Source organism: Natator depressus, chromosome 14, assembly GCF_965152275.1.
Source record: "Natator depressus isolate rNatDep1 chromosome 14, rNatDep2.hap1, whole genome shotgun sequence".
Lineage (NCBI taxonomy): Eukaryota > Metazoa > Chordata > Testudines > Cheloniidae > Natator > Natator depressus.
This window is the reverse complement of record NC_134247.1, coordinates 8,904,275-8,916,571: the sequence shown is the minus strand read 5'-3', so window position 1 is coordinate 8,916,571 and position 12,297 is coordinate 8,904,275. Positions and strand designations below refer to the sequence as shown.

General features: G+C 40.3%; 1 protein-coding gene across 2 annotated transcripts in view; it reads right to left on the bottom strand.

The window, feature by feature from the left end:
* The window catches only part of ERN1 (endoplasmic reticulum to nucleus signaling 1), a 62,495-nt gene that overhangs the window by 16,809 nt on the left and 33,389 nt on the right, over positions 1–12,297 (bottom strand). The window contains exons 3-7 of one of the 2 annotated variants that reach the window (XM_074972219.1): positions 6,610–6,643; positions 5,638–5,710; positions 4,000–4,072; positions 2,186–2,308; positions 1,137–1,238 (exon numbers count right to left, since the gene is read on the bottom strand). In XM_074972219.1, the coding sequence (XP_074828320.1) occupies positions 1,137–1,238; positions 2,186–2,308; positions 4,000–4,072; positions 5,638–5,710; positions 6,610–6,643 (405 nt within the window). The remainder of the gene's footprint in view (positions 1–1,136; positions 1,239–2,185; positions 2,309–3,999; positions 4,073–5,637; positions 5,711–6,609; positions 6,644–12,297) is intronic. The other variant, XM_074972220.1, reaches the window with a different exon arrangement.

Here is a 12,297-nt window from a genome sequence, read left to right as displayed (position 1 = left end):
ATTAGGCTGAAATATTCAAGATTTACAGGGAAACCCCAGTGACATTGGGATTTAATGCTACTTATTCCAGAGTCAAACATTTGTTTGTTTGTTTTAAAAAAAAAAACAGTATCAGCACTGAAAAGCAGCAGACATTTCCCAATAAGATGAAAGGGAAGGTAACTGATTCCATGTAAAGTTTGCGATTTACCATAATTTTGGGGCTCGCTCCCATTGTGCAATAGTTTGGCAAGGTGAAGAAATATCCACTAGGAATCAGAACTAGAAGGTTCTTGTTTTTATTTCTAACTCACTTACCTGATGCTCTCTTCCATACCAAAGGACAAGTTTCAAATTTCATGTGTGTTTTAAAGTTATTCTCTCTAGATCACAACCAGGCAGTGCCATTTTCCTGATCCACATGAAGCCCCACTGTTTTTAATAAACTTAGCCCCAATAGTTATCTCTTCCAAAATTTCCCCTTCCTCACAATAGCTGTAAACAAACGTTATCATCATCATTCATTCTGTGCTCAAACAGCAGGCACTGTAATTCTAGGGAGGATACACTGTATTCTTCATACATAATTATTGTCCTACTCTAATAGTCATATTATTTTGCACTATCATACTTGTTGAGATCGTCAGGTGGAAGTGCAAATCATTATCAATAGTATCAACACTAATAATATTTTGCATCTCTCTAGTGATGTCCAACTGATGATGTAAACAAGCTTTACAAACATGATTTAAGCTTTTCAACCTCTTTATGTAGCAGGGAATTATCATCCCATTTTACAGCTATGGAAACTGAGGCACTGAGAGATTTGGGTAACTTGCCCAAAGTCACACAAAAAATCTGTGCCAGAGCAGTAGGGCCATCCTTTCCCTGATTGGACAAGTTAAAGGATTGCCATATATGCACTCAGATTGAAGAAGCGACTCCAGGACTGTGTGGCTTAAATAAGGGGGGGGGGAGGAGGGTAAAAGGGGGGAGAAGGGAAGGGGGCAGGGCAGAGCAACTTAAAAAGATCAGTGTGTAGATACAGAGGCGGGGGGAGGGAGGAGCTGGTTCTGCCCATTGCAGAGAAAAATGTCAGGATATTGGAGCTATAGCAAAGTGAAAAAAAATGCAAAGGACAAGATCAAAATTCTTACTGTATTTCACATCTTCATCAGGTACAGTGGCTGCATAATCAAAGTAGGTGGCATTCCATCGGAGCTCCTTATTTTTGGTATCATACATTGTAATAGTGTATTCTGTTAAAAAATACACACTCTGTGTAAATAATCCTTTGAGACAACAGAACTAGTCACCCGTCATGCCGGACACTTCTCAGGACAACACACATCCTGCTTTTCATGTTTTCAGCCTTCTTTTAGGTTTTTCCTGGCACTAAGAGATATAGTTACACATCATGGAACTTAAAGACAAAACTAATTTCTGTTCCACTGAAATCTACTGCTCAAAAGGAAGCTCAGAAGACAAAAAGCAGTAGGCAGTGCTCCAATCCATGTTATCAGCTCTTTGTGCTTCTTCCTCGAAGACTTCTTCTGTAGCATTCCTACCTAATTTTATCTACAACCAAACCCTGCATTTAAAAATTAGGTGCAATATGTTCTGTAACAGAATTTTCGCAATAAAGATCATTTTAAAAAATAGTTTTAAAAACAGATTAATCTACAGATCTGATGGCAAATCTGTAAACACAGCTTACAGAGAGACATCCCAAATATAGGTCTTTGGTCTATTTTAATCCTCTTCACCTAGAATGGAGCATTTGTATTTTCAGTATGACAGCTGCTGTCTCTCCATTTCCCCAACCCATTTATTTACGGGGACCAAAAGCTTCAGATGCAACCAGGGCTACAAAGCTGCTAGCATGGTACATCATTGAATTAACAGAATTTAAAAGCCACTTTGCTTGGGAGTCAGCCCCAGGAATCACTTACACAAACACCACTATATGCAGAAACCACACATTAGTCTGTGAATGTATAAAATGGCACATGTCCATTGCTATCTGAAGGCAAATCATTTTTTCTGTTTACATTGTAAAGCCACCACCTCCAGAAGTTATTCTAGGAGATTAAACAAACCTGAGTTTATTATCACAAGGTTATCCTTTGTGGGCCTGCACTAGCTTTAAAATGAACCCAAAAAGCCAAAAACTTTCTTTTAAGTGGTAGAGGGAAAAGTGTCTTACCGGTTCGCCCAAGATACAGGAGGGATGTTGATGGACAAAGGCTTTCTGCAAATGAAGACGTTAAGGTTTGCTGTTTCTCCCCAGTGACGAGGTCTATCACATACCAAATATCTTGCTTCTTTCCTGAAATCACCAGTTAAATTGCATTAGTGTTCAGTCTGAAAATTACTCAGATACAAAATCCAGGCTCTTAGAAAAAACTTTTTTGATTTGAGAAGTAGTTCTGTAGTGGGCCCATAGTTTGGGATTTTTTTCCATGGAAAATGTTTAAAAGTTTTTTTTTGTTAAACAAAATAATTTCGGACAATAACCAAAACTAGAAACCAAACAACACTGTTGTCCCCTCATTTAACGTTACTGACTCCTAGCAGGTACTGGCAAGCATAGTGACAACATTTCTACGACATCTTTATAAGCACTATCATGTAAAATAAGGTTATCACATTCACACTATCCAATTGGCAAATGGTTACTGAAGAGAGTTTTGAGGATTGAAAATCCTTATGCTAGGAGAGGAAGAAGACGGAGGTGCTGTTTGTTGTAGCACAGTATGGTGGGAAGGAATTATCAGTTTCTACACATGTAGGAACAGTATGACAATGGAACAGACTGCCTAGGGAGGTTGTGGAAGCTCCTTCGCTGGAGATTTTCAAAAGGAGACTGGAGTCATCTGTCTCGGATGTTTTAGACATACCAAATCCTGCATCTTGGCAGAGAGTTAAACTATATGACCCTTGCGGTCCCTTCTAACCCTATGGTTCCATGATTCCAAATTGATACGGGATTTTAGTCCTAATAACCCAAATATCAGAGCCACAGTCTGTAGCAGCCTAGTTTAGAAATGTCAAATAGTTAACCTGCTTTTCCCCCCTCAACAGTTTTCAACAGAGCGATGTGAACTGGAGACCTAGAAGGTAGGGAGAGAGTGCAGATTTCCTCCAGGTCTTAACAGATGTGGTGTCATCTCCAAAGATGCCAACCAGGCAGAGTAATGTAAATCCCCCTAACTATTAATGACAGGTTTCAGAGTAGCAGCCGTGTTAGTCTGTATTCGCAAAAAGAAAAGGAGTACTTGTGGCACCTTAGAGACTAACCAATTTATTTGAGCATAAGCTTTCGTGAGCTACAGTGAGCTGTAGCTCACGAAAGCTTATGCTCAAATAAATTGGTTAGTCTCTAAGGTGCCACAAGTACTCCTTTTCTTTTTGCTAACTATTAATGAATCAGGAGATCTGATTACAACATGGTTAAAAGCTGTAGTGTAGATTCAACCTAGCCATGACCATGTAACCAGGCTTCAGATTTGAACCATCCAGGACAGTACCCCAGTTCGATCTCGCCTACACCACAACTTAGAACCATGTTGTAACTCGATTTCCTGACTCAGTTATAGTTGTAATGTAGGCAGGGGCCTTTGGCTGGCTGAGGCAAGTATATTTATAAGCATGAGAAGGTGATTAAATATACCATATAACTGAGCTAAATATGTTTTGTGTCACAGAATAAAGTTAATTACATTTTCTGTAGTGGGAGAGTAACTTTTTTTTTTTTTTTTTAAAGGCAATGCAGTGGTTTGAGAAGCTATTCTCCTTCTAAGGGAAGGCAGTTGACTTTTTATCTTCACATGTCAGTAAGTGCAAGATTCTCTATCAGAAAATATTACGAAAGGCTTTAATTAACAGCCAAGGCTGAGATGACATTTTCATGCAAGAGAGCTCTGTCTGGTTTAGGCAGTTTGTATTTGTCGGTTGCTGTTGAGTAATGTTGCAATCTTCTAAATCAGTTAACCCGTGGAGAGATTAACTAGAACTTACCCATGTACAGAATCCCATCTGAACTGCGACAGGGTGATGCTTGCACTAGCTCAGGGATTGTAAATGGAAGTTTCTAGAAAAAAAAATGAAAAGGCTCATTTAAATCATAAAATTTTTACACTTTGAAATTAGTGCGATTTTCCCAGTTGTGTTCAAGGGAACAGGGTACCAATACAGCTCATGTGGGGACTTCTCAGTGTTTTACTAGAAATGTAACAGGAATGGAGGAAATATTTATAGTACAGAAGACTGGAGGCCAGGACTCCTGGGTTTTATTCCTAACTCTACCACCGACTTGTGCACCATGTCCCAACACTGTGCTTTAATTCCCCCATCTGTTAACGAGTATACATATATTTACCTGCCTTGCAACGGTGCAACATTAGCATTGCAAAGCTCAGTGATCTTCATACAAACCGTGTTATTAAAAAGGCAATGAATTATTATGATCGCCAAATTCTATAATGCTCCTGGGCACGTATCACATCTACATGCTTGGTGAACAACCTTCCAGGATTTTAAGAGGCCTTCATCAGGAAGAGAAAAGTGACAAACAGAAGTGTTGCACAAATACAAGAGAGGCCAGGACTTTAAACAGTGAAATTACTTCCATCTAGCTTGGAACATCTACAATGATGCATCCAACCCGAATATTTTTACCTGAGGAGATTAACAGGTGAAAGGAAACATGATGTTCAGGACCGATTGCTACCTAGATCTACCCACAAAGAACACCAAAAATACAAACACAAATTAAGGCCACGTATCTGGGTGCATTAGGAAAAAACCTGTCAGTAGATACTTCTCTGTTCAAAAATAAAAAAAAATGTTAAAGTTCTAAAAGGAAGTCATAGCGGCTGCCAGGAAAAGAAACTTGTGGGAAGCCAAACATTTTATCTGAGTTTCATCACAAAGCTGTTGCTTTACTCAAGTGTTCAGCTGACATCTGCGGGGTTGACTATTTCGATGCAAATATTTTGGAAGGGTTCACAGTTTAACCTGCTTACTAAGTGCTATAACAGCACCTGCTATTTGAGACAGCACAGAATCCACATTTATCCTAATATGGGTTGGACTTCTCAATAGGACTGCTAAAAATTTTATTTTTTTCAGGCCATAACTGTGTGTGCTGTATTGAATACCTCTCCCTCCCAGGATGCTATGAGGATTACTTAATATCTGGAGAGTGCTAAAGAAGTGGTGTTATCATCATCATTACACTAGCAAGTGCCACAAAAATATCAAAGGTGGGTCAAACGGGTCTGCCTTTTGTTGGTATCCTCAAGCCAAAGGGGTTTTCTGTAGCTCACAAGGAAGGCTGTAAATGTTGCCTGTCCTAAACTACAGGATGGCCCTTTGAACCAGAAAGCAGTGCAACTCGAATGCTGTCATTCCAGGAATTTGTATCCTAAAATTGGTACTGGCACTGAACAGTGTTTACTAGCCAATGTTGTCAGGCCTTCCCAAGAAATACTTGCTTCCAGTAAATGATTCAAAATGTGGGCAGCTTGCAGAACTTTACAACGCTGTCAGGAAAGCAGATAGTTGGGAAAGTAATTTAGGGACCTACCCTTTGTGCAATCTAATTAGGGCGCATGTGTAGACAGATTAGACACTAGCAAACCAAAATATACTCACAGTTAAGCCTTCATTATTTTTGCCACCAAGTGTATATAAACTGCCATCGTTTGGGTCTGGAAGAAATGCTGGCCTATGAGTTAAATAGTGATTATAAATAAATTGAACACATTATACTTGTCACCAAACCAATAAGCAGCAATGGTCAGTGTGTGTGTCCTGGTGAAGACCATTTGACATCTGCTTGTTGACTTTAGAATATCTGGTTGTTCGAAACACTTATTAATTGAACATCAAAGAGAATGAATATCAGAACGGGCACAGCCTATTAAACCTAAACTATTGTCAATAGTGTTCCTAGTCCAACTGAAGCTGGGTTGACCAGTATGAATACGATGCCTTGCAGTATAGGGATCACAGTTCAAATCTAATTTATATATAGTGGCAATAAAACCAGCAGTAACATATACAAACAAAAGCGGCTCAAAAGCTGGGGGACAAAAAAGCCTGCCCAAGCCCCACTGCCCTGGGTGTGGAGGGGCCAAAGCCCAAGCACTTCGCCCCAGGCAGGGAACCTGTAACCTGAGCCCTGCCACCCAGGGCTGAAGCCCTCAGGCTGTTGGGCTCAGACTTTGGCTCTGGTGACCCCATTAAAATGGGGCCCCGACCCACAGTTTGAGAACCACTGAGATAAGGTACTGAAACTAAAGGTTTAGAATCTGAACACTGTTCCCCAGCAGGTTATGCTATTTCCCAGGCTGTTCAAGTCAGTGATCCTGAAATAGGCATGGTCAACCTGCTTGTGTTCCAGACAGGTGCTCCAAGCATGGTTTTTGGAGAGAAACAGTCTGAAGGAAGGACATTTCATTTGAATCCTACAAACAGGGAAAGTTTTTAATCTTTAATCCCATGTCTGGTTACCTGTGGTATTTCAACAGTTCCCTACTTTAAACTAAAACCAAACTTCATGATGTCAGTGAAAAATCAAACAAGCAATAGAGGGCTGAAGTAAACAGAGAAAGAGAGACTTACTCTTCCACGTGTGTTGGCACCTGGAGTACAGGATCTGCACAAACAGAACATGCGGGAGTCAATGTATAGGCAATTAAAAGTCATGAACTCACACCAACCCCAGGATTGACCATTTTGCGAGCCACGTTGGGTGTTTAAGGGAGTCATCCATAGGAATGTATAGCATCATAACATAGCACCCATCTGATAATGCAAACAGGGCTTGTAATTTATTGTATACCTCTGTAAGCATCAGCAGGGCACTTTTGCTCCCTCTAAAGCTACCTTTGTACTCAGTCTTATCCTGCACTCCTCATTCTCAATACGTAACTCCCAAAACCATCAACAGAAGGGGATTCGCATGAAGCAGCAGTGTCACATCATGTCATGAGTCATCTCTATATCTTTCCTTGGCCACAAGCACACTACATTGCATGTAAAGGCACCTTTCTAGAGTGCAAAAAACTACCTCTTCTTCTAAAAACGACTTCCTTCGTGTCTGGTCCTTGGCTGCCCAGAAGGAAGCTGATCAGAATTCCCAAGCAGCCACAATGACAGGATTCCACCATCAATTTTATTTAAACACATGTGAACATTCATTAACGTTAACGGGTCGTGGAGAATAGAGAGAGGAGAATATAAATCTTCATGTCTGAATGCAAAAGGGCCTGCTTAATGCCTCTTTCATCTGTTTTTTATGATCACTCACTATTCTGTGTCTAAGCAGGCAGGCAAGCATATACTTCCTTAGCAAACTTCACACTTAATTTATGATGCAACTTGTAAACCGAGGACTTGGTTCTGCTCCCATTGAAAACAACAGCAACACAGTCACTGATTTAAGCAGGAAGCAGATAGAGACTTAAACATCCTACTCCAAGGGAAAATATATGGGATATGGAATAATTTACCAAATTAAAATGTCACTGAAAAAAAGCCACAGCGTCCCAAGAACCTCCTTCACACCTGTCTGTGACAGAAAGGATCATCTGAACACTTTAGGAAAAGTTCATGTAAATGATTTCTCCAGTGAAACTTCCCCAAACGTCCATTATTCACCACCTCAGCATTGCCAGCTCTCACAATTTTACTACACATCTCGCAGTGTTTAGTATTTTTCTTGAAGCCCGATCCCGGATTCCCTGGGATTCCGTGACAATTACAGCTTTCATTTTAAAAAGGGAATTTTTCGACCTTTTGGATACAGAGGAAAGCTTGAAAACACGATTCCTAAAAGCTCTCACAAGCAGGCACATTAAAAAAAAAAAAAAAAAAAAGGTTGAGCTGCTTGTTTTTTTAATCTTCTGATTTTTTTAGGCTCACCCTCATACTCTTTGGGGGGCCTGAGATTTGAAGGCCTGGGGTTGACAATACTGGTACCAACAGAGATACCCAAGTGTGCAGCATATACTCTTGTGTGCAGCATTGGAAAGAGGACTGTGTGCACAAAGCATGCATCCTCCACCCTCATCTGTAAGAAAGTTCCTTAAATAAACCAGAAGGTAGGGATCACAACAGGTTCTTGCTCCCAAAAGATAAAAATTTAAAATAATTCAATCAATAAAGAAAACAGATTAAACAGACCAAACAAGCTACTGCAAAAAGCAACTCTTATTTATCTTTTACACCAGTTCTCTCGTCACACACACACAGAAACAAAATGATGCAAGAGGAAGGAAATAAGGGCTCAAACATTCACTTATGAGAGACTTTGATTGGGAAGCTGGCACATGTACTAGAGATTTCAAATACACTACAGTAATAGCAGAGCTATGCAAGATAAGGGCAACAGACTCATGATTCAGGGTGCTTGTGGACCCCCTGAAGTCCCTCCACTCCCCATGTATTGCAGTGCACACACTGCTAGATCTGAAGAACAGTAGCAGAGCTTCCCCCACACCTTCAGCCATTTCTTCCGTTCCACTAAACAGCCCCACAGAGCAACGGAGTTCAAAATGCAACAGGATCCAGAGTTTTGTTTGCTTTTTGAAACCTAAAAGATGACTGAGTAGGTTCTTTCTTAAAGCAGACAGAGCAATTTAATTCAAAAGCACGTAAAGCTTCTGGAAGAAACCCAATTCATGGGTGTGAAGCCAGCACTCTGTTATGCTGTTGAGCAATTTTACACTTGTAGATTAGATCGCCCAGGGAGGCCATGGCAATAAAGTGTTGATGCTCCCTAGTGTGATACTCCCTATTTCAACACTATTTACTTCAATACTTACTATTTCAATAGTATCAACACTATTTACTTCAGACCATTTCTCCAGTTTGTCCAGATCATTCTGATTTTTAATCCTCTCCTCCAAAGCACTTGCAACCCCTCCCAGCTTGTTATCCTCTGTAAACTTTCTATCTAAATCCATCTAATACAGGGGTTCCCAAACTTGGTTCGTGGCTTGTTCAGGGTAAGTCCCTGTCGGGTCGCGAGATGCTTTGTTTACCTGAGCGTCCGCTGGTACGGCCTCTCACAGTTCCCAGTGGCCACGGTTCGCCATTCCCGGCTAATGGGAGCTGTGGGAAGCTGATTTCCAAATCAGCTCCTCACTGAAGACGCATAGCAAAGAAAAAGCATGAGATGCCTGATGTAAGGTTTGGTTCAACTCAACAATAAAAAAAAAAAAAAGACCTTTGTGAAGTAAAGAGTGATCAGAAACCATAAGTGTCCATCTGAATCCAGGTGAAACAGACTAAAGGGAGAAAGAGATAGGACCTCCATAGACTAAGGTATTTATAGTCACTATGACCTCACAAGAAGGGGAAAAAAAATTATTTGGTGATATGAGAGCATCATAAGTCAGCAGTAAATGGCAAAGGCTTCTGTTAAGTCAAACTTTAATTCAAATGTTACAAGCACTGCTTGAGGCACACACCAAGTGACTTTGCAAGTTCTTGATGAACTGATTAGGTACAGAAATTTCTGATGTGGGAAGACATAAGCTGCCTTTGGTAATTTCAAAGATTTATATTGTCAGTCTATCTTCAGCAACAGTACTTGAGCAATGCTGCCAAAAGCCCTATCTATGATCATCGCTTCCTCAAGTGATCGCTCATGATGATAAACCTGTACACTTTGGTTTTGAAATGATATATTTGTTTTTTGGGTTTTTATTAAACTCAGTACAACATTATGCATTTTAAAAATCACTTACTCCCTACTCTAGACAAGGTCTTCGGTGACTATTTCTTGCCTCAACTCTTCCTTTAAACTTTTCAGACATTTTTAGTCTAAGGGTCTCTTATTTATCTGAATGTGAGGAGTAAGCCCATTGACAAACATGGTGTATAACTGGTGAGATCTGAATCAAGTTTCAACTTTTCTATTACACTATTTACTGACATACTATAGCATGCACTCAAAGATAATTCCAAACGTCACCTTTAATTTAAAGGTTGCTCTAATCTTACTGCCAAAATCCATCATTATGTGTTACTTTACAACTTGCTTCTAAACGGAACAGGAAAGGATGTGGTGCTTTTTCTTTGTATAGATTAGTATTTAGGGTTTTTCAGCTAATGTACAGCTGCAGGAACGGTCAGAAGGTTAGATTCTAATCTGGAGTGTCTGCATCTGGCTTGTCCACAACCTTAGGCAAAGAGAGTTGTAGCTCTTCTCTCCCCACAAAAAAATTAGAAGAATTCAATTACAAACAGCGTAAGTTCCATAAAGCATTTGTGGACTAAAAGACCTTGAGTTCAACTCATCTTGTAATGCTGGAGAACCTCCTCAAGAGGCATGTGCTTCAAGGCTCAGCTCAAAGTAAAGCTCCCCTCCCCCTTTCCTACTACCTAAGGGCTCTTAACCCAAGAATATGCTGCGATTTTATCTACCAACTATAACTAAGCAATATGTGTGTGTTCCTATCTCTTATGTTGTCTCTTACACACACACACACACACACACACAGAGCTAAAGCTCAGAACTTTGTGAAGCTGTTAGAGAAGAGTGTCAATCATGACAATTTCATCAACCAGTAGTACTCCCTTCAAGATACTGAACAATCTCACAACACCAGAAATCCAATTCATGTCATCTCACCTTCCTCAATCAATCTTTCCTGTTGCATGTCCCCAAATATGGAAAGAAAGTCTTGTAATGCTATGAAAATAATGAGCTCTACTGTGATGTAAAAAGTATGTTGTCTACTTCAGTTAGATCCTTATAAAGATATCACCACGACTGTGAGAAAAAGTTCTTAAAACTTTCTTTCCTGGCATCGTGATTTCAAGCTCGATCTCAAAGAAAGGGAACTAGTGATTCCAGCTTTTACTTACGCCCTCAGTGATGGTAATTTGATTTAGTAAATAGTCAAAATTAGCAAGGCAGGTGAACTAGATTAAGATGTTCTATTTAAGGGGCATGAAATTTTGTAGTACTTACTGCACACACAAAAAAAAAAAACCCAAACACCAATCCCATTAATGGCCTCCTAGAACACTGTCTAAATGTCCCATATGAACCATAAGAAACAGCTGCCTATGTATCAAAAATACAGATCTGATTCATTTTCACTCCAGAGGCTGCTTGCAGCAGAGCATAACATGACTGAGGAAAATCTTTTCTGTTCCTTTACCCATAATACAGTCTATCCAGAAAGACTGGCTGTGCACATCCACTTGTCTCAATTCATCCGTTGAAACAAATTTTCTGGATTTCCTTAACACTTACATTATCTTTAACTAAAGTTTAAATGCCCTTGTGAAACTACCTTCACATGAAAGAGGGCGAACTTTTCTTACTCTCTGTCATGTGGTTTGGTTGATATCACATCTTCTGGTAGCTCCAATGTTAGCACAAGCAGACTAGTAAAATAAAGAAGACTAGCCTACCAGAACTGAAGTCAAGCTTTTTCTACCTAATGGGCTAAAATGAAGAAGGCCCCTGTCACAGTTACTAGGCTCTTTGAGTGCACCCCACTCAGGTCTTGGGCCTCGAGCCATCACTTCTCTCTTGGGGTGGAATCACGTAATTCTTCCACTCTCAGACCAGACCCTGGGCTGCAGTTCCCTGTGACCAACCGTGATTACTCTGCAGGCCTGACTTATCTTCGTGCCTACAGTTCCATTTCCTCTGGGAACAATGACAGCAATAACCAGTAACTAGACAGCTTCCTTAAAGAAACGTATTATTTATTTAGAACCAAAGTATTTAAGAGAAAATGGATCTTAAAACAATAAACCCGTCTAGATGCATGCCTGCTTCTGCCTGAGGCTCACCATTCCCCGAACCTAGGAAAGACCCAGCTCCTTCAAACTCCAGCGTCTCTCTGTGTCAGCCTTTCTCCCTGGACAGCAACTGACAACTACCCCCCTACCCCCCCCCCAAGTCTTTTTAACTGTTCAGTGTCCCTTTGATCACTAGGCTCCCAACGTGCCAAAGCTGTCTCACTTCAAACTGGAGCCTGGAAGTATGTCCTTGTCCTGTAATTGCTCCCCATATTTGTTGGGAGATTTTCTTATCTACATCTATTGTGATGCTTTCCTGCTTATTTTTTTGCACAGTGTCCCTATTACACTAGATCAAAACATTCATATAATTCAATATATAACAACACTTCACTGACCATTACACAACATAATTACATCTCACTATTCCTAGATTATTAAACACAGCAGCTGCACGTCTGCCACAGTCCTGTCAAAGCCCTCAAAAGTAAAGCTAACTCACAGAGTTGAGAGATGGAAAAAATGATCGGCGGGGTCATTCAG